The 25,652-nt window shown below is 42.6% G+C and overlaps 1 protein-coding gene across 8 annotated transcripts in view; it reads left to right on the top strand.

Annotated features, from left to right (window-relative positions):
- Positions 1–25,652, top strand: part of LOC148030047 (phosphoinositide phosphatase SAC6-like) — a 75,838-nt gene that overhangs the window by 30,889 nt on the left and 19,297 nt on the right. For all 8 annotated transcript variants that reach the window (XR_015692124.1, XR_015692123.1, XM_087686319.1 and 5 more), the window contains 8 exons: positions 520–597; positions 1,953–2,023; positions 2,138–2,236; positions 2,770–2,869; positions 5,330–5,438; positions 7,228–7,300; positions 7,421–7,514; positions 7,632–7,718. Coding sequence is in view for 6 of the 8 variants with exons in the window: in XM_087686319.1 (XP_087542445.1) it covers positions 520–597; positions 1,953–2,023; positions 2,138–2,236; positions 2,770–2,869; positions 5,330–5,438; positions 7,228–7,300; positions 7,421–7,514; positions 7,632–7,718 (711 nt within the window). In the remaining 2 variants the exon portion in view is untranslated. The remainder of the gene's footprint in view (positions 1–519; positions 598–1,952; positions 2,024–2,137; positions 2,237–2,769; positions 2,870–5,329; positions 5,439–7,227; positions 7,301–7,420; positions 7,515–7,631; positions 7,719–25,652) is intronic.

Below are 25,652 nucleotides of genomic sequence, written 5' to 3'. Positions count from 1 at the left end.
TAGTGCTCTGCTGGACTTAGCCTAGAAATTGATTTCTTTGTTACATATTTACTATCATTGCTTTGAAAGCTGAAATTGCTCCCTATAATTTTGTTGCAAAGTTTCATAGGCTTGTAAAGAAGTATACACCTTGCGTTGTGTCACACTTTTAACAACATATGCCTTTGCACTCTGTTCAATGTATACAAAGCTGCTTTTCTCTTTCATGTATATACATGGTGTCTTTTCCACTCTTTTGAGCCAATCATAAAGTTTAACATCAGTAATCATTGTGATATTTATTTACTTTAAGTTCAAGAAAATAATATCAATTAGCACTGGCTACCAAGTTGCAGAATCAGTTTATGTTCTAATAACCAGGTTCATGTTAATGAAATAAATTTTCACTATCTATGTTTGCAAAATATCACCTATGACCTGTCATGCAGTGTAATCAAACTCAACCGTGCATTGTTGCATTCATAGGGGCAAACATGCACCGTTAATTGTTTTCTTATGTGCACAATGAACTTGGTGCAGCCTATGGTAGTGCAGCGGCATTTTCAGGACCTTACAAAAAGATATGGATCTGTTGTTGCTGTCGATCTGGTGAATCAGGTGAGGGCAATCGACCTGTGTTATTTACAATTTTGGGTTTGACTGTATATTCGTGATATTGGTACTAGATACCAGAGTATTATCAGAACACCTTGCTCCATGCCAGAATATTTCCAAAACACCTTGCTCCTCTGTACTTTCACACAAGCCAAGGCATTTGCACTAGATTGGTTAACCAGTAAACCCACTAGTTTGGTTAACCAGTCAAACTGATGACCATGCTTTGTGGAGGATTGGGCGGGGCACTCCGTTTTTCCTCCTTCTTAATAACTCAGATCTTGATCATCTTGCTGACCTTTGTGAAGATGGCTTGCTTTAGTCTTTATTGTGTGTGGGATGCATCATGTTTTTACACAATTATTGGGTTTAACATTTGCTAGGATCTGTTTGTATGTGTGAGGCTGGAGGAGAGGTAGGTATGTTGGCTTGATGTGGAGTGGTTGGAAAGGATGAAAAACTTGGTGATGGGTTGCATCCAAGCAGTGACCCATCATATACTCCAGCATGCCTACTTTGTTATGTATGAAGCAAGGGAGGGGTCATCGCTACTCCTGACTTCTCTTGGATAGAGTGGACCACAGGCCACTGTGACAGATGGGAACTTGTTGGTAGCATCATGCTTGGATTTGGACAGTGAGATATAATAAGGCTATAGAGCAGCAGCATATCTCTACTTCAGAGAGCCTCACCTGAATTTGGAAGAGATCATTCACATTCTTGGAGGCAGGCAAAACGAGATTTCAGAGGGATTCAGAGTGCATTTGGGAATCTGGCACCTTATTTTGCTTAAAGTACCTGATATGGTTTGGCATAATAGGCTGCTAAACTGGTTATTCTATCAGCCTTGTACGAGAGATCTCCCTTGAGCTGATAGCCAGGGAGTTGTAGACCCATATGCTTCCTTCTCCTTTCATGTTCTTTTGTTGTGTAATGACTTTAGTGATGATTGTGTCTGAGGTGCTCTTAATAGAAGTTTTTCCTGGAAAAAAAGAGAAACGGAGGACATCATACACCAGTCAAGGACATGTTGCAGATGCAATTTTGAACACCATGGCACATCTTGAGGTTTTTCTTTTGGAGAACACATAAGAGTCCTTGTTAACTGAATAGTGATAATACACAATAGAGCCACAATGTCTCCGCCTCTTTGTTACCACAAGTTGGTAATGTTGGAACTAAACACATACTTGAGAATTTTGTTTCATTTGCATTGCTTTTTGTTGTTTTACTTCTAAGGCGACTTTTGTTGTTTGGGTTGCAATGTGTAAGTAAAACGTCTATACAATGCTGTTGAAAGATTAAGTGAAAGATAGTTGTAAAGATCACAGTTTAAGATGGATCTTATGACTCTGCAGCATGGGAGTGAAGGTGTTCTAAGCAGGGCATATGGAAATGCAATGCAAAATATTATCAGCGAGAACATACAGTAATCATTTTCTGTCATTCATCTGCATAAATAACTTGACCTTCAAACTGAACACAGATTTCTGTTAGTGGAGGTTTCCACTGAGGCTGAAGATCTTTCATATTTCAATGACAGATATGTTCCATTTGACTTTCACCATATCTGTGGGCAAGTCAGATTTGAGCGGTTGTCTTCTCTTTATGACCAGATTGCTGATCAATTGGGCAAACAAAGGTGACATAGCTTGTGCATGGAAGTATAAGGAGTGTCTGTTTGGGTGATTAACATGTCAAAGTGGCAAGTTAGGAGATGTGTTTACTAGCAGCTACCTGCAGCCATTGTCTTGTTATGTTTGATATAAGAAACCTATCTTTTTGCATTTGTAGAGTCCACAGTTAGATTATAATTTGGTCAGTTTGTCGTCCAAGTGCAAGCATATTTTTGTACCTGATGTCATATTGTAAGTTTATTTTTTGCTGATGAAAATGTACAGGCAATAACTGGGACATATTTGTCAGGAATAGGGACCAAGACAGGGAAATTATAACCAAGGAGATAGGAGTGAGTTTTAGAAGAACATAACAATGAATGGCACTGTCATCAAGGGTTCATGTACAAACAGAACATAGGGAAAGGGAATCAGTTCTAGTAAAGTAATACAAGACAATTTACAATCAGCAGTAGACACTGCAGATGTAAAATACTGTCCTGTCATTGTTTTGTTATGCCTGGATGTGTATTAGGCTCACAGAGCTCTTCAACTGCAGATATTTTTTAAAATCAGACACAGGGGAGATACTTGAAGAGCAGGAAGGAGTTGTAAGAACCAACTGTATTGATTGTCTGGACCGCACTAATGTGACTCAGGTTAGACATTTTGATCGCTAACCTCCACACAGTTCTATGTTTCCTGCAGCTTTTATGCTAGACCTGTTAACAAGGGCAAGGAAAAAGTGGATACTGAAAATAGTGTATAAACAAAAGATCTACTCAGAAAGGCCTAGATAGTTAATGGAATGATCCAACTGTCACAGGAAACACTGCATCCTCTTCAGAGTAGGCTAGTGGTTCTCAGGGTCTTACATATTTAAAAAGCATGCAAATTGTTTACAACAGTTGGCAGGGATGGATGTTAATTTTCAACTTTAATGTGTAATGCATGTCATTAAAGGCTATGGGATTATATAACATTTGCTAAACCAGATTTGGCATTTTTAAAAATATAATCAACACATGCATTTGGGCAGCTATGGAGGTTAGCAACAGAATTGAGGTGTGTGTGTCCATGAAAGTGTGTGCTCTGACATGCTCCTTCAGCTTCAAATGCCTGAAAATGAAGGAATCTTTCAATTCATCTTACTCCATACCTAAGATCACGAAAGATGCTGTCCCTCTTCTCTTTTAAGGCACAAGTACACTGTCCTGTACTGCGAATCTTTTGATGAAGAGCTTGACCAAGAATAGTATGGCCTTATCTAACTTAGAAACCATGCAAGTGGGAGATTCTTAATTGCGCAGTATGTCGGGAATGGATAGATCTGTGAGGTATGTGAAATAATTCTTCACAACCCTTGGCCCATAGAGCATCAACTTTTGGTCCAGAGCATTGGACATTATCATGCTGTGAATCGCAATCCGCACAAATGACCACACATTACCCAACCTGGAAGTATCATGCATGACATTCAAGCTCAATCATGGAGTATGATTATTTTCTATCAGTGCTCTGTATTTGCCTGCTTTGTTAAGGAGTCTACCAAGCATTTGAATCTTGTTTTCCCTTTTTGTTTTTCAGAGAAGAGAAAAATTCTATTAATAAATCCCCCAAGTATCATAAAGTACAAAATGGCCCTGTAAGGGACTTCCAAAACAAAAAATATACAACAAAGAGCAAGTCCATTACAAGCTCTGAGTGAATAACTAGTCGGGAGGTCTGTAGTGCCAGATGACATATGGTTTACAATCAAAGAAAGTGCCAGAATCCTAGATCCTTAGAAAAGCGTCTCTCATAGTCTCTGAACTGCCTTGTATCCTCGGACATCCCCCACAGAGAGTATGGACAATCTCTGTGCAAATCCTGGAGAGAGTCCATGCAGTGGATATTTCCGATATATCTGTAGTATGGCTGCATCTCGTGGTCTGTATATACGAAGTCATGATGCTAGCTATGAGCTCCCATATGAGATGATGCCTCTGAGTCCTTATGATTTACAAAAAATCTGGCATGGCAATCCTGATCACAAGGTGTCCCAAGATAAGGTAAGCATGACACCCCTGTACATCCTCTTATCTGCAGGCTGGGCCTCTATCCATGGCCCAAGCAACCATCTCCATGGAGCAATCATAGACTCTGCACTGCTGTGAAACCCCACCCTAAGGGCTCTCGTGTGTATCCAAATTTTTGTGAAGCTAAATTTTCATAACTTTGAGCATCATACATACATTCACGTGCTGTAGCAATTTTGGCCTTCTTAGTTATATTCTTAACCTCTTGCAAATCCTTGGAAGCAAGTTGAGGCTTAAAGCTGTTTACCATTGCTCTGCAAACTCTATCCAGCAGTATTAAGAAGCACATTAGCAGTCATCAGCGGAGCGAGGAGGATTATTTCGCTTTCCAAAGTGAACTACTCATAGGCAGGTTTGTTTCACAGTTGCACATGTCAAAAGGAAGAAGAGGTTTGCAGTGACTGAAGAGCAGGTCTCAGTTGTGATGTCTATATCCTTACCTTTAGATGATTGATCTGTTGAGATGTTAAAGATCTTCATGTTCGTCCATGTCTTTCTATGATGATGACGATTCAAAGTACATGGTAATGATATGGTGAAAGTCTTCATGTGGTCCAACTGTCACCATATGGGAGAATGGCAAGTGGCATATTTGCTACATAAAAATACGGCCCCTCCATGTATGGAAGGGCTCTTGGGTGATGTTGTGAACTACCCTCCCAGCTGTTTATCCCACTCAGAATTGTGTGGTCTATCACCCTATAGGATGGCCAGCTTGAGGCTGCTCTGCTCTTTTGTGTTTGATTTTCTCCCTGCTATGGGTGTTTTTTTGAACATGCATTCTGTTTGTATCAATGCTTGGTGCATCTTTTGTAACAAACTATACAATGATTTGTGTATTGCAAAAAAGAACATTATAACATCTTGGTTGACTATTTTAACGGACTTAACATGTTTCAAACATGTGAGACGTGTCTAATCAGGCTTTTATAACAGGTCAATGATCTATTCATGTTTGGTTGCATCTTGTAGAAGCTAATGAAATTTGTTAATGCAAAATCTAGTATGATTGTTAACCTTTTATGCTTTTCTGGATTACAGAGCTTGTTGGGACGAAAGTCTTTAGAAATCCAGCTACAAAGGTTGGCCATTTTCAGGCAATCAGAAACAATTAGTGAGCATCCAGAATTCGATAGCAAGTTTAAAGCATGTAAGTTTTGTAGAACCTATATCATAGATGTTAGTTATGAAGAATGTGGGACCCCATAATTGAAGAACTGAAAAGCTTAATGAAAAGTTAATTACATCTACATGCACAAGGGACGTATATGTAATTGTGTGCTAGATTATTGGCCATAAGTTTCTATCTTGAGAATGCATTTTTGAAGTCATTTGGATGAGCATGCACAGATGTGCACATGCACACACACGCTCACATGTAAGCACATACACACATGCATGTGCACGCACATTGGTCAATCTTACAAAGAGAGACAATTAGGCAGAATATTCTGAAGTAGTCTCCAAAGAAAGGTGCAAGAGTCAAAATCGGTCTTTAAAAATTGCATGATTGTGAGACTGCCAGATTGCTGATAATGCCCAATATCTCAGCAAGTCTAAGAAGTATAAGTAAGATCTCAAGGTAGCAAGAACAATGCCAAAGAGCCAAAAGTACTTCCTATAGCACCATTGGGAAACCAAGCTCTCAAATATGCTGAGATATGGTTGAGGAGGGACTAAGAGGCCAGACAACCCGAAAGAACATGATGCACTGTTTTTGCGGTGCCCCATAGCAAACACAAGTCAATCCCCTAGGATGTGCTTTGCAAGGAAGTTGCCCTTTTGGCAAGGCACCAACTAAACGTCACCACACAAACAACCTTGATTTGAGAGGAAGCTCAAGAAACCTAGAACATGATCTTAAAGAAAAATAATCGAGATACACAACCACTGCATAATGTTTTGATAATACAAAATGATATAAAGTGAACAAAATTAAAGCACAAGCAAACAACGAAGAGTAATGTTCATTTGCTTGTTAGCCTTATCTTCATTTGCTCATTAAATCTCTTGTGAGTGCTTGACAAGCATTTCCAAGAAAACTAAAAAACTGAAGACAAGCATTTTGTAAAGGGAAATGCTTATATGCACTCATGTACCCGCATTTCACCAGTGTGTCTTGTCACACATCATCATGGGGGATCTGCATCAGAAACCTTTTTGTATGGATATCATTTGTCACACCACAGTGCACAAATCGCATCATACAGTGCCATTACATAGGTAGGGTTAGGATGTTTGATTCACTGTGAGGTTAGTGACCCTAATGAATATTCACTCTGATCTCACATGAGATACAAAGGAGTCATTATCATGTGGCTTGGGTCAACTTTTTTGTGTGAACATCATATGTCAGATCACAGTGCATACATCGCATCATAGTTGCTGTCGCTACATAGTTAGGGTTAGCATTTTTGATTCACTGTAGGGTTAGTGACGCTAATGCATGTTCAGAGTTCACAAATTCTTCTTTTATTGCACGATAAGGGTGGGAGGTTGGAATAGTAAGCTGTTTTACACTATTAAGAGACATCAGCAAAACACCAGTAATCTGCTGAAGGAAGATGATTCTTGAAGGGACAAATTTCAAACTTATTGTCAGGTAAAATGAAAAAAGACAGGATGCACCTGAAAACTAGACAATTGAAAGATTCCTCATTGCCTTCTTGTCTCCAGCAGAAATTAACTATGTATTTGCTGAAGTTTTTAAATAATTTTTACTGAGCCTGGTGTTATATCTTTGCACCTGAAAAATTTGGTGCTAGTCCTTGCTATGAGAGATCATATGTGAACAAGTAACTGATGGATGCTTGCTCTTTTCCCACAAGTCTAAATTGCAGTTTCAAGCATAAATAAAAACTAAAGAAGTGAACTGGAATGAGGCAGAACGTGTAACTGCTGGTCAAGGTCCTGAAGGTGGTTGTTAATTCTCATTTCAGTATGGGCTGATCATGGAGACAATATAAGCATTCAGTATTCTGGAACATGTGCTTTGAAAGGAGACTTTGTAAGGTACTTCAATACAAAGATGAGACCTTTTTAATTTAGGACTTCTGAGGTGCGTATGAAGCATTGAACTGTCAAAAAAATTGTTGAAAACAATATGAAAATATATGCTTTCTGTTTTTGTAGGCATGGCAAACGAACTGTGTCTGGTATTTTGAAGGATGGTTACAGTGCTCTTGCTCGATATTATTACAACAACCTGCATGATGGAAGAAGACAGGTCTACATGTTAAAATCCATTCATTGGGGCTTAAAGTTGTTTTCAGATAATTTTCTTGATATTCAACGGCACTTCTAGGGCATCTAGTTTTGACTATACTAAAACAAAAATGTACAGGATGCTTTGGACCTTGCAGCTGGACATTACAATGTGAGTCGAGGTTTCTCATTTCGTGAAGATAGAAAAGGGGTGAAAGCCCTAATGGTAAGTACAATCATATGAAATATGATGCATATAAACTCCTCGTGATACTGCATTGACTCAGGGAGAACTGACACTAAAACAGCATGTCATTGAACCCCAGATTTATATAGTAGAATGGAAACAAAACGCAAAACAGTTAAAATTGAAGAATCCAGTTAGTATAGTAATAGTGTTGAATCATTCTGTTTTGAAGAATTAATGCCATCATAGTATCAACCCATGAGCCCAAAGGGCTTAGTATACATGAAGCTATGGAGGAGGATGAAGGCAGGAACCAATTAGTGATGCCACGTTGTTGTGTTTCATGCTTGGAGTGATGGACAAGTCTTTACACATACATGTTATGTGTTAAAGGACCACAATGAGAGATACTTTTTCTTTTAAAATTTTTGAGACAACCAGATCAGAAGCTTCCCTTAGCAAGAAAGGAGCTCTTAAAGGAAGCAGCTACACTTGGGTGATGAACTCACCAGGACACATGCTGCATATGAAGTCCTTTGATGGAGCAGACTCAAGAGGCCTAGGAGGTGGGCAAGTGGGCGATGTGCAGGGAGGCATGAGCACACATCTCACTGAGATGCCCCACCTTACTCCAAATAGGGGTGGATCTATGGGACCAGTTTAGGGATAGTCATTTGGAACTGCAATGGTTCCATGATATTGTGACCTATGAGATGACTTTAGAGATCACCATTTGGAACTACAATGGTTTCATAGTGGCCTGTTGGACAACAAAGACACAGGTATTACAGCAGTCACCTGGTGGGAGAGATGGCAGCAGCTTGTCGCCTAGTACCATACATTGAAAATGCAGGCTGATCAGGTGCTATGATGACATAGCAAGTGGAGACCTCCAAACAGTAGGGCAATGGCTCGAAACAGACTGCCTAGGGCTAGATAATGATGAGCTGCAATTGGTGATGGCTGGATAGTCGATGATAGGTGGGTGTGGAGTGAAATCTGCAAAGTAGAGTGAGAAACCTGTACAAAATGATAAAGACTAAATGGGGGTAGCTTGTCTATTATAGATATGGATGGACTCTCCCAAATTAGGGTTTCACTAAAACTCTCTCGAACCGCGCACCATTTTTTTTTATGTTTTTCATTAAAGAAGCATGTTTTGGGGCTATTTAAGAGGCTAATCAGCATGTAATTCATTTTTAAGCTTAACACCCTCTCTTTAGGCCCAAAATAGGGCAAGAAAGGAAGGCCATGTTCCATCTCAAAGTAGCTAGGACATCAGACAAAGGGTGCACGGTGGTTGCTCAATGGCTTGCTAAGACTATAGAGGTGATGGTTATCTTGCCAAGGCAAATCCAAGTAGTCACCCTAGAGAGGACAAGACATTGGACAAAGGGTGCGCGTCGGCTACCCAGTGGCCTACCAAGTCGTGCAAAGGTGGATGGAACTACAATGAGCTTTTTTGGTTTTTTGGTTAGCAGTGTTAGATGGTAGATGCATTGCCTCCTATGGAGATCCTACCTCCCATGCATGTGAAGGATGTATTTTGGGCAAAATGCATAGGTTTGATTTCAAGAAGGATGGTGCCATATGCGTTGTCCGGAAAATGCAGCTAATACACTCCAATGTTTGTGGTCCCATGAGGACACATGCACTTAAGGGTCATCTTTATTTTGTTGATTTTATTGATGACTACTCAAGGTATACATGGGTGTATGGGCTGAAAGCAAAATCCGATGTATTTATGCATTTTAAACATCTTGTTGCAAAGCTTGAGGCTGAAATTGACTTGAAGATACAAACACTTCGCATGGATAGAGGGAGGGGATACATCTCTTGTGCCTTTACTTTTCTTTTTTTTGTGGCTTTAAAAAAAGGTGGTTCGAGAGATGGATTGTGGTCAATTGAGTAATTGTATCATAGGGGAGAATAAGAAGGGATGGTTAGGTCCAACCCATCACAAAATAGACAAGCTACCCATCTACTCGAGGGCATCGATGATGAGGGAAGGGGATGAAGTAATGGTGGAGTGCTGTACAAACTGGTGGAAATAACTTAGGATCCATCTAGTGGTGCTCTGCACAATGAGTGTGCTACATGCTGTGAATTGCTTATGCAACAGTTGCCACCTGGACAGTGTCCCTCTTGGGGAAATTGTTCACTTGCCTAAGTGCCCTTTACAAAGGTGATGAAATCATACAATGCAAAAGGAGGAGGTACAATGGGGGGGGGGGGGGGGGGGAAAGGCCGATGTCGAAGACAAGTACTGAAACCTATAGAATACCTGGATGGGTAGCAACCCCCTCTCAACCTTGGATGTTGATGTTGAAGGAGGAAGAGGAGCCGGATGTTGGTCTTCGTGTGGTGCCAAGAACCGTGATGTGAGGAAGCATCAAGAGAGATGCTGCATTATTTGTCTTGGGAGGGGAAGCCTCCATGTTGGTAGACAAGCTAAACCCCTAGGATGATGAAACCATGAATGGAACGACATGCATCCCAAGTCTTAAGCCCAGGTAGGACTGGTGTAAACTTGCATGTTAGCCTTACAATGAAAATAGAATCCTACAAAAGAGATGAAGGTCCGCAAGCATAGAGGTTAGTAGTATGATGCTCCAAAAACCAAACCAAAACAGAAATGAAAAGCTAACTGAATGAATAATGCAATGATGCAAATGTGTATGTTTGTGCAAGTAAACGGAGCGGAAGACTTAAGATGAAAATGTAAGCGCAAAATCCTATGGGTCCGACTCGATAGTCTAAAGACCTAAGAGTGCAAAGATGGAGCTAATCTAAGGATGTGGCCACCATCGTGTACGCCCACTAGCAGGGCTCTACCAAGGAAACACTTGACGAGGTGGTGAGGTAGTTTTAGATGGAGGTGGATGTGTAAAGCGCAATGGGATCGGTACTCATAGACCAATCAAACAACCCCTTAGAAGTAGAGAAGGATGGCCACTAAGGCTGCCCGTATGCCACATGTCCAATACATGTTGGAGCTATAGGAGCAGATGGGACAGTAGCGGGAGGTCCCACTAGCTTAGCTAGCCGGAGTGGAGGCAATTGCAGCGGTCTGTTGAGGTTTCTTAGAAGGAAGACCATGGGCCTTGGTATGACACTTCTCATCCATATGGCCCGATCTTTGGTTGTGTGTGCAAAACCTATTTTTTTAAAGGGAGTTGTTGCTAGATGGGTTTTGTCTCTTTGGTTCCGTCTAAAGAAGGGGGGTTACCCTTTGTCTGGCTTGCCTTCGCATCTTGTGAGTTCTTGCCATTGTTAGTTTTCCCTTCCGAAGAAGAGGCAACCAATCCCCTCTGCTTTGAGTAAGGTTGTGTGGAGGCTTTCTTGTGAACTTGATTATGCAACCTTGCATAATGCAAGAATTGGTACTCAAACTTGCAAAAGGTTGGCAATCTAGGTAGTGAGATAATGTGCTAGATAAAATAGGAGTATTTGTCAGGCAACTTGTTCAAGAAGAACGTGACCTAATCATCATTTGACTTTGAGCAGCTAGTAATGGTAGACTTCGTGAGTAACTACCGATATTTGGCCAACTTGACTTTCAGATCATCCCCTTCCTTAATGGAAAACTCCTGAGCTCAAAATCAAGATTGATACGTGGAGTGCGATCTCTTGCCGCATAGTGGTCAATGAGATGATCCCAACTCTTAGATACGAGGGGAAAATATTGTAACTGAGAGTGGAACTTAGGAAGCAACCCTTGCATTAACTCAACATTGGCTATGGCATTGCGGACTTTCCATTGACGGATGTGATTAGGGTGAGCTAATCGAGAGTCCGGCATAGGACCTAAACCAATTAGACAATCCTTCAAATTTAGTCCTTAATGCTGCAAAGTTCAAATATTGAAGTTTGGTATCTTCTTTCTAAAAATCCCCTTGCATATTTCAATGTTAAGAACTTCAAATTTTAAGGATGGAGGAGTTGTTTCATCTTAGATTCCTAATCCTCCTTATTGTGCTTACAAAATATAAAACTAGTTCACAGAGGTATCGTTGATAGACAACCTAGTTTCTATTCCTTATTCCTATTTTGTTTACAAAAAATGACATTGGTTTCTATTCTTTATTCAAGCACTTGTTGCATAAAGTTCGACCTAGTGGTGAAATTTGATCCATTAAAACAAGTCTTATCCATGAAGGCATTCTTGGTTGTTGCATAGGAGTAGTAGTGCTAGGAGATGGATAAGGTGTGTAATGAGGGTAGGGTGGATAGGGTGGGGGAAGGGAGTACACTTTGTTGTGCTAAGAAATGCACTTAGCTACTTAAACAACCCCAAAACGTGCTTATTTTAGGCTTATTTTAGCCAAAACCCTAAAACGGTGAGCGGATAGAGAAAGTTAAGTAGGAGAGGATCTAGAATCCTAATTTTCTATAAATTAGCAGCCAGCCCTCCACTATTTCACAATCTCGTTTTTGCAGGTTTCAGGTGTTACCAGCTTGCTGCCCACACCCCGGTCACGGAGGACATCTCAGCCCTTGCTGTCCATCATTGTTCCCTACAATTTGGCGCCTATTTCCAGCCCTCCACACGCTGATTGCTGCTGTTTTGCCTGGCGAATGACTGCTGTTCATTTGCACTGTTGTTGTACAGCCTGCCACGCCAGCAAACTGCTGCATTTGCAGGCTCCAGTTGCCGCCCTGACAGTTTTCTCTCTCCTGTCTGCAGTTGCTGCAGTCTTTCTCTTGCAGGTTGTCCAGCCTGCGTTTTCAGTCTTTCTCTCTCCTGCAGGCTTCGTTTTTAGTCTCTCTCTCCTGCAAGCTGTCCTGCTTGCGTTTTTAGTATTTCTCTCTCCTCATTGCTATCTGCATCAGATTCAGCTTCTCACTGTTGCGTTTGCTGGTATTCGACATCCGGAGGTTGCCTTACTGCGATTTGGGATCCGGTCGGAGTACGACACACTCTCCAACTCATTATCCCTGTCTTAATCCTAGAGATATTGGAGTTCGAGATTCAGTATTCATTCATTGCATAGTGTGTTTGCTGCATGAGCATTGTATTATTAGTAGTCATATCATTTCATTTATTCATTGTATTCATTGTCTCCGAGTTACTCTAACCCTAACCCTAACTGTGTTCTTTTTATCAGTCTGTGCTTTGTCGAACGGTTTCTGTTTATGTTTCTGTGTTAGGGTATTTTTCTTTACATCATATCAGAGCCTGGTACTCTTTGAGAAACCTAGGCCTTTGATCTGAAAGCTCTTCGCAAGAAGCAAGAACAACAGTAGGTTCAAATGACTTTGAACACATCAACACCGATTCAGTCTCTAGATCAGCCTATGCCGAGAACCGAGCGAGAGTGGGCCGATCAGCTTGCTCCACAAAGTTCTGACATGGTGGGAGAAACATCTGAGTACATGGAAGAAAAGATAGACAAGCTGACCTTTGAGGAATATAAACTGATCATAGTCTATCGACAAAAGAAGATTAAGGAGCTCGACCGAAGGATTGCCCTTTAAGAAAAGCTTCTAAATGAAGGTATGTATGGATTTCACTCTTCAGATGTTGCGCATACGACTGATGATGTTGCAGGGCCGTCGAGACCTCCATCAGGGATGGGCTCCCCTCTTGAAGAGCAAGATCCGGAGTATGTTCCATTTTTTCAGACTCTTCCATCCTCTCCGGTGCAAGGTACTTTTGATTCGTCTTTAATACCTTCTTCTTTTACCTCTTCTGTTTTGAAATATACTGGTAGAGATCATGTGGAAGAAAGAGTCCAGTCTGTTGACTACGGAAAAGGTCCTCTAGAGGACCAATTCTTGTATGTTAATACACGTCGCGGGGATTATAAGAAAAAACTAGGCAACTCTTCTTCTGTTCTTTCTTCTTTTCCGTCTACTGCACATAATCAGATTGAATTTGGTGTTCCTTTCACTTCATTACATGGTGTATCATCATCTTCATAGTTTCATTTTCAGTCTCTAAATGATAAAAATGAACAAAAAGAATTTGCACCTCATACACCTCACTTTCAAAACTCACCCATCCCACCACATTCTTCCGCTGCTTCACCACTTCTATTTACACCATTTACATTTCCATTTCAGACACCTCATGTCGCATCGCACATCACACCGGGGAGTTATGGAAACATAGACACATCCTTTAGGACCTCATCCTTCCCTTAGCCGGGTAGTGTTCCACCTACCTCATACACACTTTCAGAATCATTGCAGCCTGGGTATTCCACTCAGTCTCTCCCGAGTGTGGATCAGTTGCCTCCACAGTTTGTCTCCATGGCATTGCCTAGTGGACCTTCTGGTCATAATGTTGTGTCCCAGCCTTACTTTGGACAAGGCTACTGTGTCCCGGTGCCTCCACCTACACTGGCGCCTTATGGAAACATTCATGTTTCAGTGCCTTCGTATGAATCAGCATTGATTGGATACTCACAGCCTACTTCTGCCTACCCACCTCTTTGCCCTCCTTCTTACTCTTATCAGACACTCTCACCCCCAAAATCTTTCCGACCATCATCTTACTCCACCCACCCGACACCTTATGGTTCTAGCTCATCTTCTGCCAAGAATGCATTTAATGACAAGACTCGTTTTAACGGGTCAAACTTTACTACTTGGTTGAATTTGATGAGATATGTCTTTGATTCATAGAACCTATGGGATCTAGTGTAGGGGTTGGAACCCCAATCCGATCCCGCATTTGTTTCATACGAGGTTGTCCGCTCATGAAAAGCTAGGAATGCCTCTGCTATTATCGAGCTGATGCAAGGCTTATTGCCAAAGTTTCATTCTCAACTTCAGCATTTTGACTTAGCGTCAGAGCGATGGGCACACTTGACTGACCACTATGTGGCTCAAGATAGGACCCGTTGTATTAATCTTGACCATGAGCTTCATCACTGACTGGGATGACTTGAAAGTCAAGTTGACTGAGTATCGGCGTCTCCTTGCTGAATTCTCCACTACGGGGACTCTCAAATCCTCTGACGATTAGGTCACATTGTTTCTAAATAAACTTCCCAAGAAATACTTCAATTTTGTGGAAAGAATAGTTTCAAAGCCTACCATGCCTACATTCTATTAATTTGAGTGTCAGCTTTTACGTTACACACGGTTGTTCGATCAGTTTCATATGAATTTCTCTTCAGAGAGGGCTCTTCTTGCTCATTCTCAGAAAGGGCAACAAGGGAAGGGCAAACCAAACCAAACCTCCACTCAAAATCAAAATCAAACTCAAAAGCTAAATTAATCTAGGGATTCTCAAGGAAACTCCCAGTCACAACTCAAACCTGGGTGGCAGAATGTACCTAAAAAGAATAGGTATTGTCAACATTGTCAAAAGGCTGGCCATTTTGACGACGAGTGTCGATCAAAGGCACGAGGCACAGCACCAACACGTAAGTCTCAGATCCCCGCCCCTCAGTCGAGCAACCCCCAGCAGGGGAGGCAGGGTGATGGCAAGGGGCAGTTTAAAGGTGAGACTCACATTGCCACCGCACAATTATCTCAATGGACAACGTTCTCAACTCCAGAGGGCTTGTTTGACTGGTCTGTAGAGGCCTATATCGTCTCCATAGAGACATCAGATGCGAGTCTTGTCCACATCTGTGAGTTGCCTCCCGACGAGGTTACTGCAGAGGCCCACTCGTCACAGCCGAGCACTTTAGCTCCAGTTTGGATTGTGGACAGTGGAGCTACACATCACATGGCTCCTATGGATGACATTTTCCGTATCCAAGCCCCTGCAGCCGGGCGGATCCATGTAGGAAACAACTCCTCGGTCAAGATTTAGACTCAAGGTTGTGTCAATTTTGCCACTGACAAGGGTCCGGACCTGGCTTCGCTCGACAATGTATATCGTGTCCCTCAGCTTGGGGTGAACTTGTTATCTGTTCAGTAGCTTTGCTGGTTGGGGCGAGCAGTTTTCTTTACAGCGATCACAGTCGAGGTCCTTGACTCTTTGACTGGTTTAGAGATTGCTCGCGGTGAGGCACAACATAATAATGGCCTATACCACATGACACTTTCTGACCGAGCCGACAACCGAAGGCTCCGTGTTCCATAGCTTCCAGGCCTTAGCCACATCTCGGGAGCCTACGCAAAATGAGCGTCTCTGGCATTTTCGCTTAGGGAATCTTGGTTATGACTCACTTTATGAGTTGTTACGCCGTGAGCTGGTTGAGGGCCTTCCACGCCTGAAGCTAGCTTAAGATGTTTGTAAAGCCTGTCAGCTCGGGAAGTAGCACCGTACCCCATTTTCGTAGCAGTCTACATATAGAGCTGAGGATCCTCTTAGACTGATTCATGTTGATCTTTGCGGGCCGACATCCACTGCTGCCTTGAATGGTGCGCTGTACTTCTTTTTGATAGTGGATGATCATTCTCGATACATGTGGGTGTACTTTCTCAAGTATAAGTCAGATACTTTCACATATTTTTCTGCTTGGGTGCTACTGGTTCATAACCAAACTGGTCGTCGTATTGGGTGCATGAGGAGTGATAGTGGTGGTGAGTTTATCTACCACGAGTTTTTCGAGTTTCTACGGAAGCATGGCATTTCTCGCCAGCTCACCTCTATCAACTCCCTCTCTCAGAATGGAGTTGTAGAGTGTAGGAACCACACAGTCGTGGAAATGGCACGCTCTATGCTGTTCGTAGCAGAGCTTTTTGAGCACCTTTGGGTCGAGGCTGTTAACACTTCGGTGTACATCCTCAACCGGTTCCCGACTGTGGCTCTTTCTCAAAAGACCCTGTATGAGGCATTTTTTGGCTCTCGGCCTGTTATTTCCCATTTCAGAGTTTTCAGGTGTCATGCGTACACACACACACGCTTGATGACAAGATAGGAAAGCTTACTCATGGAGCTGATCTTTTTATTTTTGTGGGATATTCCTCTGAAGCGAAAACCTATCGTTTGTTCGATTCTTAGACAAACAAGGTGATCGTTAGGCAGGATGTCGTCTTTAATGAGAGGGATATTGTGCAGTCTTCTGCACCGTATTCCGATCCGCTTGCTTCTTTCACATCATCAGAGATCGTGCCTACTAAGCCTGGTCTACTTCCCGCTCTTGACATTCGTGCAGTTTCTTTACCTCCCAGGCCCCCTTCGCGAGACCCATTACCTTGTTGGTATCAGCAGACCATGCGGGATTCGGGGATCCTACCACCGGATTCCACTCCGGAGGGACCTAGAAGATCTGCCCGGCTTGCTCCTTAGGCATTATTTGCGTCACTGTTTACAGCTGATTACATAGCGCATTCTAAGCCGAATACCTGGCAGGAGACTCTTCAGCACCCTCAATGGCGAGAGGCCAATGAAAGGGAGCTAGAGAGTATTGATCGAAATGAGACTTGACATTGGTGGATCATCCGAGCCACAAGAAAGTCATCGAGACAAAGTGGATTTTTCGGATAAAGCTAAAAGCTGATGGGACTTTAGACAAGTACAAGGCTTGCCTTGTAGTGTAAGGGTTTCGACAGAAGTACGGCATTGATTATGAAGAGACCTTTGCCTCTACTGCACGGTTGACTTTCTTTCGGTTGCTACTTTTGCGCGCCGCTTACCACGGCTGGCCGATACATCAGATGGATATTAACAGTTTCTTCCTTAACGGATACTTGGAGGAGGAAGTCTATGTGGAGTAGCCACCGGGCTTTCCCTCAGGGAACCCTAGGGATACCGTATTCCGCTTGCAAAAAGCTCTTTATGGGCTGAAGCAAGTGCCGCGGTCTTGGTTCCATAGAATGGATGAGTTCTTACAGCCTCATGGATACCATTCTACCCCTTATGACCCAAACTTATATGTTCGATCCACTCCAGAGGGGGTTAGCATTATCTTGCTATATGTTGATGACTTACTCATCACAGGTTCAGATTCTCTTTCCATAGCGGAAATTAAGGCTAAGCTTAAAGCTATATTTGAAACGACAGACCTTGGTTTGTTGTCTTATTTTTGGGGATGGAGGTAGTTTGTTCTGGAGGATGTATTTTTGTGTCACAGCAGAAGTACGCACTTCAACTTGTGGAACAATACACTTCGGATCAGACACGGCCAGTGGCCACGCCTATTGATCCTACTGTCCACTTGTTGAAGGATATCCTAGGACAGCCCTTCGATGCACACACCTATCGTTCTGTTGTAGGAAAACTTCTTTGGTTAATTCACACTAGGTCAGATTTGGCTTACTCAGTTAGCATACTCAGTCAATATTTCACAGTACCTAGGATGTCACATTGGATTGCATATCTTCGTGTGTTGTGTTATTTGCGGTGTACTTTTTCTTATTGCTTGACATATGGTTCTGGTTTATGTTTGCAGGGGTACACTGATTTTGATTGGGCAGGAGATCCTGACACTCGGCGTTCCCATGGCAGCTACCTCTTTACCTTGGGTACGGCTTCCATTTCTTGGTCCAACCGTAAGCAAGAGATGGTGGCGGCTTCCACGGCCGAGGCTGAGTACCAGGCTCTCTTCGATGGCACCACCGAGGCCATCTATCTGAGGAGTTTACTGGCGGCGCTTCATTTTTCATGTGACTCTCCCACAGTTATCTACTGCGACAACCAGAGTACCATTGCCCTTGCGGACAATCCAATCATCACACCACGAACATGGCATGTGGGAGTCCACTTTCACTTTTCCAGAGAGCAGGTTGAGCTAGGCACTATTCGCCTAGAGTTTGTACCTTCATGAGATAGTTATACAGACATCTTGACCAAAGCGGTCAACCGGCCGGTTCTTCAGTCCCTGCTACCCAGGATTGACTTGGGTACACCCTCCCCTACTTCTTCAGCTTGATAGGGAGAGGGTGCTTCCCTCTTGCTTTCCCTTCCAGTTTGAGAGGGGGCGGCTTCTACTCTTGATCGTGATAGTGATGATGCTTACAGTTTTGTAGACATTACATTCACTTATTCTTTTGTATTGTATTATGGGCATTTGTAACTTTATCCGCACTATCAGGATGACCTGATTGTAAAAGGGCACTTGGACAAGTGAATACTTCCCCTGCGAGGGCACTATCCCAGTGGCACCATTGCATAGCATATTGCATGAGCATGACATCTTGCATCTCCCTTTGCATTATCCTATGCATTGGCATTCTGTTCATGTCAACATGCATCTGTGCGCATTTATCCCTTTTCGGTCTTTTGGAGTGGTCGACTCTAGGATCCATCATATTCGTAGCATAACACATGGTAGTTCTCCTAAAGGCAGTTTCCCTACCCTTGCTTGCTTTGCTTGTCTTGCTAAGCCCACCGTTTTTTTTTCCTCTCACATATTCAACACATGATTGGCAATACACTCACTTTTATCATCCTTAGGTACTTATCCTCGTCAGTGCGAGGGATTGGCTTGCTAGTTTTGTGAATAACTTGGGTTTAAAACTCTCTTTATCTTTTCCTATTTGTCACTTAATCGGCCGCTGCCCCTATATTACTTATGTATTTTCAAAACACTTTTCAAAAAAAAATAAAATCCATTGTTGATTCTATCCACCTTTGTAGGCCCTTGGGCAGCCGATGAGCACCCTTGGTTCGATGCCCTGACCTCTCTGGGGTGATCACTTGGGCTCCCTTGGTAAGATATCCATTGCCTCTGTAGTCTTGGTAGGCCACTGCGCAGCTGACGTTCACCTTTTGTCCGATGCCCTGGCTGCTTTGGGGTGGGACGTCTTGGGGTAAATCAAAATTTAGGTTGGCCTACTTTTCTCACCCTATTTTGGGCCTAAGAGGGAGTGTTGTGCTAATAAATGCACTTACCCACAAGCAACCCCAAAACATGCTTATTTTAGGCTTATTTTAGCCAAAATCCTAAAACGGGAAGCGGATCGAGAAAGTTAAGTAGGAGAGGATCTAAAACCCTAATTTTCTATAAATTGGCAGGCAGTTCTCCACTCTTTCACAATCTCGTTTTTGCAGGTTTCAGGTGTTACCAGCTTGCTGCCCACACCCCGGTCACGGAGGACATCTCAGCCCTTGCTGTCCATCACTGTTCCCTACAGTCTGGCGCCTGTTTCCAGCCCTCCACACGCTGATTGCTGCTGTTTTGCCTGGCGAATGACTGCTGTTCATCTGCATTGTTGTCGTACAGCTTGCCACGCCAGCAAACTGCTGCGTTTGCAGGCTCCAGCTGCCGCCCTGACAGTTTTCTCTCCCCTGTCTGCAGTTGTTGCAGTCTTTCTTTCTCTTGCAGGCTGTCTTGCCTGTGTTTTCAATCTTTCTCTCTCCTGCAGGCTCTGTTTTTAGTATTTCTCTCTCTTGCAGGCTCCATTTTAGTATTTCTCTCTCCTCACTGCTATCTGCATCAAATCTAGCTTCTCATTGTTGCGTTTGCTGGTGTTCGACATCCGGAGGTTGCCTTGCTGCAATTTGGGATCCGTTCGGAGTACGACACACTCTCCAGCTCATTATCCCTGTCCTGATCCTAGAGATACGGGAGTTCGAGGTTCAGTATTCATTCACTGCATAGTGTGTTTGCTGCATGAGCATCGTATTATTAGTAGTCATATCATTTCATTTATTCACTGTGTTCATTGTCTCTGAGTTACTCTAACTCTAACCCTAACTGTGTTCTTTTTATCAGTTTGTGCTTTGTCGTACGGCTTTTGTTTATGTTTCTGTGCTAGGGTATTTTTCTTTACACACTTGGGACTGGGTCCTAGAGTACCCACCATGTATGTGAGATGTGTCTACAATGGAACTGAAGGTGGACATGGCCTGACTAGGCATGGACATGATATTTGCATGAGGAGCCCATGGTGAAGGGATAGACACATGGAGCAGAGGATGAGAATCCCTATGTAGGAGTGACCCATGGAAAGTGTGATGATGCAACATAAGCATAGGATGAAAATCCTTGTATTTAAGGGGTCAAAGGAGGTGGGTGATTGGGGGTAGTGAGGGAAATGCCCATCACAGCCGTCCTAGTGAGAAATGATGTGCTTACTTGCGGAAAGGTGGAGGGAACTATGTTAAAGGGTGGCATTCCTTGTAACAAAGTCCCATGATGCAAAGTGGTTGGAGGGTAAGTGGATGTTACAATTTTAAAGGGTGGCATTCCTTGTAACGATATACCGTGATGTGAAGTGGTAGAAAAGTGTGAGTATGGAATGGAGAATGAGAATGTGCTAGAGAGTGGAAACAAAGGGTTCAACTCCTAGTGTGGAGGATATGGATGTGGAGTGTAATCCAAGGTTTTGGAATGAAGAGAGAGGAAATCGAGGTGAAGGATTTGAGAAGAGTGACTTACATGCTCAAATTAAATAGAAGATGTAGATATACTTGATGAAGGATGTCTGCTTCGAGTGTCCCCTTGATTGAAGTTTACATACAAAAAATCATCGAGATCCTGCATATCAAAAGGAGAAATAGAAGAGGGTTTTGATTCATATGACTCAAAGGGGTTGCATGAACTTGACATTGGGGGTGGTTGAGATGAAGAAGATGGGTCATGAATCATCCCAAATGTTGTATGTCCTCCGTGATCGAAGAGGTGGTCCTCTGTCTCATGAGACTAAAATTTGGAACAGGAGAAACCAAAGAAAGTGAAGGTGAAGGCGGGGTGTTGTCTTCATCGTGGAGTCCATAATACCTCCTCAAGAACTCCAGTGATGGAGAAGCTTGATAAGACATCATGGAGTCCCGAGGAGGTGATTGAGACATTGTGATTCAGTTACGAGTCGTTTGTGTGCCTCACACAAAACCTAGCACTCCACAATATTCGCAGGATACTTTTTACAAGAGCACTGGCTCTGCTGCCATATGAAGGAAACGGTGGAGTAGCTACTAGGGTTTGCATTGAGGAAACACAGTATACGATCATGACAGAAACACAACGATATAGACATAGATGTGCAAAACTCAAACATAGAAACAAACACAAGCAGAAGGAGAGAGAAGAAACACAACTCTGAAGTAAATGAAAACTGTAAACAAATGAAGAGTGTATAGAGTACCTAAGGGCAAACCAATAGTGTTGGAGAGTGACGTCTATCGGAGACGGATCTCGAGTGTTGTAACCACTAGTTGGAGATGAGAGAGTGCTGAATAATAAAGGGCAGCAGGCAAAACACAATAGTGGGAGGTTGAAATCTGGCAAACATAGCAATGTACCACCAGAGAAAGCTGAAAATTGATCACCCGAGGTAGAGAATTGTTTGACGATAGCAGGAGAGGGGTTTGCTGATGTAGGTGGCATGCTGGATAGCAAAAACGCAGGTATTGCAGCGGTTGCCTAGTGGGAGAGATGGCAGCAGCCGGTCTCCTGGCACTAGATGCCGAAAATGTCGGCTGATTAGGTGCTATGATGAGGCAGCAGATGGAGAAATCCAAACAGCAAGGTGATGGTTGGAAGTAGGCCACCTAGGGCTGGATAGTGATGGGCTGCAGTCGGTAATGGTTGGATAGCAGATGGTAGGTGGCTCATGGCTGAAATCTACACGGCAAAGTGAGAAACCTGCACAAGAGGATGAAGACTGAATGGGGGCAGTGTGTCTATCTATAGATGTGAATGGACCCTCCCAGATTAGGGTTTCATTGAAACTCTCTAGAACAACGCACCGGCTTTGCGTTTTTCATTAAATAAGCATGTTTTGGGGCTGTTTAAGAGACTAATCAGCGTTTAATGTATTTTTTTGCTCAACAACTGCAAGGTTCTCAAGAGGCCAGATGGATTCCTGTTCACACTAGATATGAGTTGACATAGGGAGGTGCAGTAGAGTGGCATGGGAAGATAATAAATTTTAGACATTCTGGATGCAGTAGGTGGAGATTGAGGAGCACTACATATATAGATGTCTTGCCTACCATGAGATACAAGGTCACTACCACCATCTTTTCTAAGAGGGATGTGCTTCCATACATCATATTATGGCATCCCTTGGCTAGATAGTGGCTATGGATGTGCAATACATGAGATATAGCAGATATTGGTAGACTTATTGAGTGTTGTAGCATCACTAGCACAGGCTCGACCATTAATACCAGATTTATGTAGCAGAGGACTGTTTGGGGTGACTATACACAAAGTTACAAAGTTATTTAGAGCTAGAAAGCCCCGTTCTTGAGCTAGGTAGTGTCTATGAGAATCCAAGCTGTTGTCTCTTACCATTGCTGAACATCATCAAACCCTATCATAGACGAGCTGAGATACTCCACCGTAGCCCTATGATGGATCTTGTAGGATGCAAAGAGCCTAGGAGCTCTTGTATACATTGCTGCATCATCTTTGATTTTATTGCATTTTGCTTTTTCTTTCTTTATCCTCAAGGCTATATTTGGATACCTGAATGGGCCTTTTGTAGGCACCATTCTGTGACATCAAGGAATCTATGTGTTAAGATACTTAGATTGAAGGTAGGGACCTCATGAGAGTCTCAAGGGAGACAATAGCTTGCACAGGCACAGGCTATGGAGAGTACATCCTTTCACCACATACTGCACACAACTTGGCTATTATAATAACCTCCCATGATGACCCTAATCTGGCCTCTATATATGCTATTCATCTTGTCATGGCACTGGTGCGGTGGATTATTTGACGGGCTCCCTCTCCTTGGTAGCTGACATACATGGTTTCGCCATGTTGGAGTGTCCTACTGGAGTCTGAGCAGACCACACATGCATGTCCTTCATCTCTTGCCACATACATACTCCACCCTAGTTACCACTTACCCAACAGACACCTACTATATATTCCAGCCAGGTTGACAACACCACTATTCTGCACACAGGCTAGCTCAGCTAAGGCCCAAGGAAAGAGCTACTAGCCATCCTTGCTGCCACTTTACCCGACAGGCATCTAGCATATATTCCAGCCAGGTTTATAACACTCTCTCTGATCTGGACTCTTGTATACCTCTTGAAGGACCTTATAGTACAGCTAGCTGCATCCCCATGTAGATCTGCAACCACCGCTCTTCTACACACTAGAGCCACTAGCCATCCTTTCTGCCCCTTTACATGACAGACAGCTACCATGTATTCCAGCCAGGTCTACAACACTCTCTCTGATCTGGACCATTTTATCCCTCTTGAAGGACCTTGTCATACAGCTAGCTCCGTCCCAAGGTAGATCTGCAACCACCACTATTCCGCACACTATAGTCACTAGTAGACCACTGAGTGAGACTGCCTCACCATATAGTTGTTGCAACAATGAGTGTCATGAGATTTAGGCCAAACTTTAGAGAGAGGTGGCTTTGGGAGCACATGTGTAAGCAAGCACGAGTTATCTTTCGATGTCTGGTACAATGGAAGAGATATGTATACCTAAAGAAATTGGAGCAAGAGTGCACTGATTATTTTGGGACAGAACTATAATGAGGCATGAAGTTCATCCAGGCTTTCATAAGACCCCCCATCTATGGATGCTAGTTATCTTACTAGAGACATCATGTGTAGATGTATGCATGCACATACACAAACCTGCACATGAATAGTCACACTTGTTTTTTGGTGTTTGGAGAGAGGAAGGGGATAAAACAAAATCACCAGAATGAGATATAAATTTAATGATTAAATTAAACTTTACCAAGATTTAAAGTTTAAATGAACTTTAATTTTGGTATCCCTAGCTCTTGGCATGGTGACCGTTATAGTGGTAGTGAAGGATTTGACACGAGGCATGTAGTGGACAAGTGTACATGCTATGTAGTATGAGGGCAAGGCAAAATAAATAAGATGCAATGTGAAACTTGTCAGAGTGCAGTGAATGCGGAAGTGTATGGACAACAATGAAAGACAATGACTATAAGAGAAGAGGGAGAGAGTAGAACACTGAAATTTGTAGTAAATGAATGCTGACTATAAGAGAAGAGGGAGAGAAAAAAGAGAGAGTAGAACATTGAAATTTGTAGTAAATGAATGTTGAAATGAAGAAGACAGATGTACAAACAAGTTGTCAAAGTATCTTCTCTAGCCGATTGTGAGAAAATTAGAATCAGCTATGGAGGAGAGAGAAATGACACAATGACAGTGATTGAGCTGAGCAAGAGAGTAGAGTGTACTTGTTGAAGTGAAAAGATAGGGTGAAGGTACAACCTAAGTTAGTTAACCTAACCAGCCCTCCATTGATTGACTAGAGTTAAGCTAACTCACTCTAGTCCCTAGTGACACTACTTTTAAATGTGAAGATACTAGGTACACACACTAAAGTGTCCACACCACATGAATTACATGGGCACTGCCTAGAATTGATAAATCCTAACACCCCCATGTAGTGCCAATGTGATGAAGTACAAGGACGATCAATCACCAAAGGGTGATAAGTTTAAGGACTTTCGAAAAGCCTCAAACTTCTTGCGTGGTAGTGTCTTGGTGAAAATGTTTGTAACATTTTCTTGTGTGGGTATATACATCAAGTTGATCTCTCCTACATAGCATCCCTCTTTGACATAATGGTAATGCATCTCAATGTGTTTCGTGCGAGCATGAAACATAGGGTTTTATCCCACTACAATAGTACTCTTGACTATCAGAAAGAATGGGTGTAGGACCCTCCAATGGTAAATGTAGATCAACCAACGATCTACGCAAGCATACACATTCCATTATTGTTGTGAAAGCTGCCCTATACTCACCCTCACAAGACGAGGTAGCCAATGTAAGTTGTTTCTTGCTTAGGTATGAAATGCATGAACGGCCTAGAAAGAAACAATGTCCACTAGTAGATTGCCTAGTGTCTACATCACTAGCCCAATTTGAATCATTGTAAGCTTGTAAGTGCAAGTTTCCCCTGTGGAAAACAATAATGCATGTGATTGAGTACCCTGTAAATATCTAAAGATCCACTTAATGACTTGTTAATGTACGGTCCGTGGTTTGTGTATATACATGCTTACATGAGATACTCCATATTGAATGTCAGAGCGTGTGTTGCAAAGAAAATAAGATAGCCAACAACTTGGCGATAAATTGCAACTTTAGATGATTTGCACACTGAAGGCCTTTTAGCAAAAAATTATTGAAGATGGAGATGGTAGCTATAAGCTCAA

The sequence above is a fragment of the Lygodium microphyllum genome, chromosome 10 (assembly GCF_053477565.2).
Source record: "Lygodium microphyllum isolate KBCC chromosome 10, Lygodium_microphyllum_v1.1.10, whole genome shotgun sequence".
Lineage (NCBI taxonomy): Eukaryota > Viridiplantae > Streptophyta > Polypodiopsida > Schizaeales > Lygodiaceae > Lygodium > Lygodium microphyllum.
Note: the sequence above shows the minus strand (reverse complement) of the source record. Positions and strands in the feature narration are given on the sequence as shown.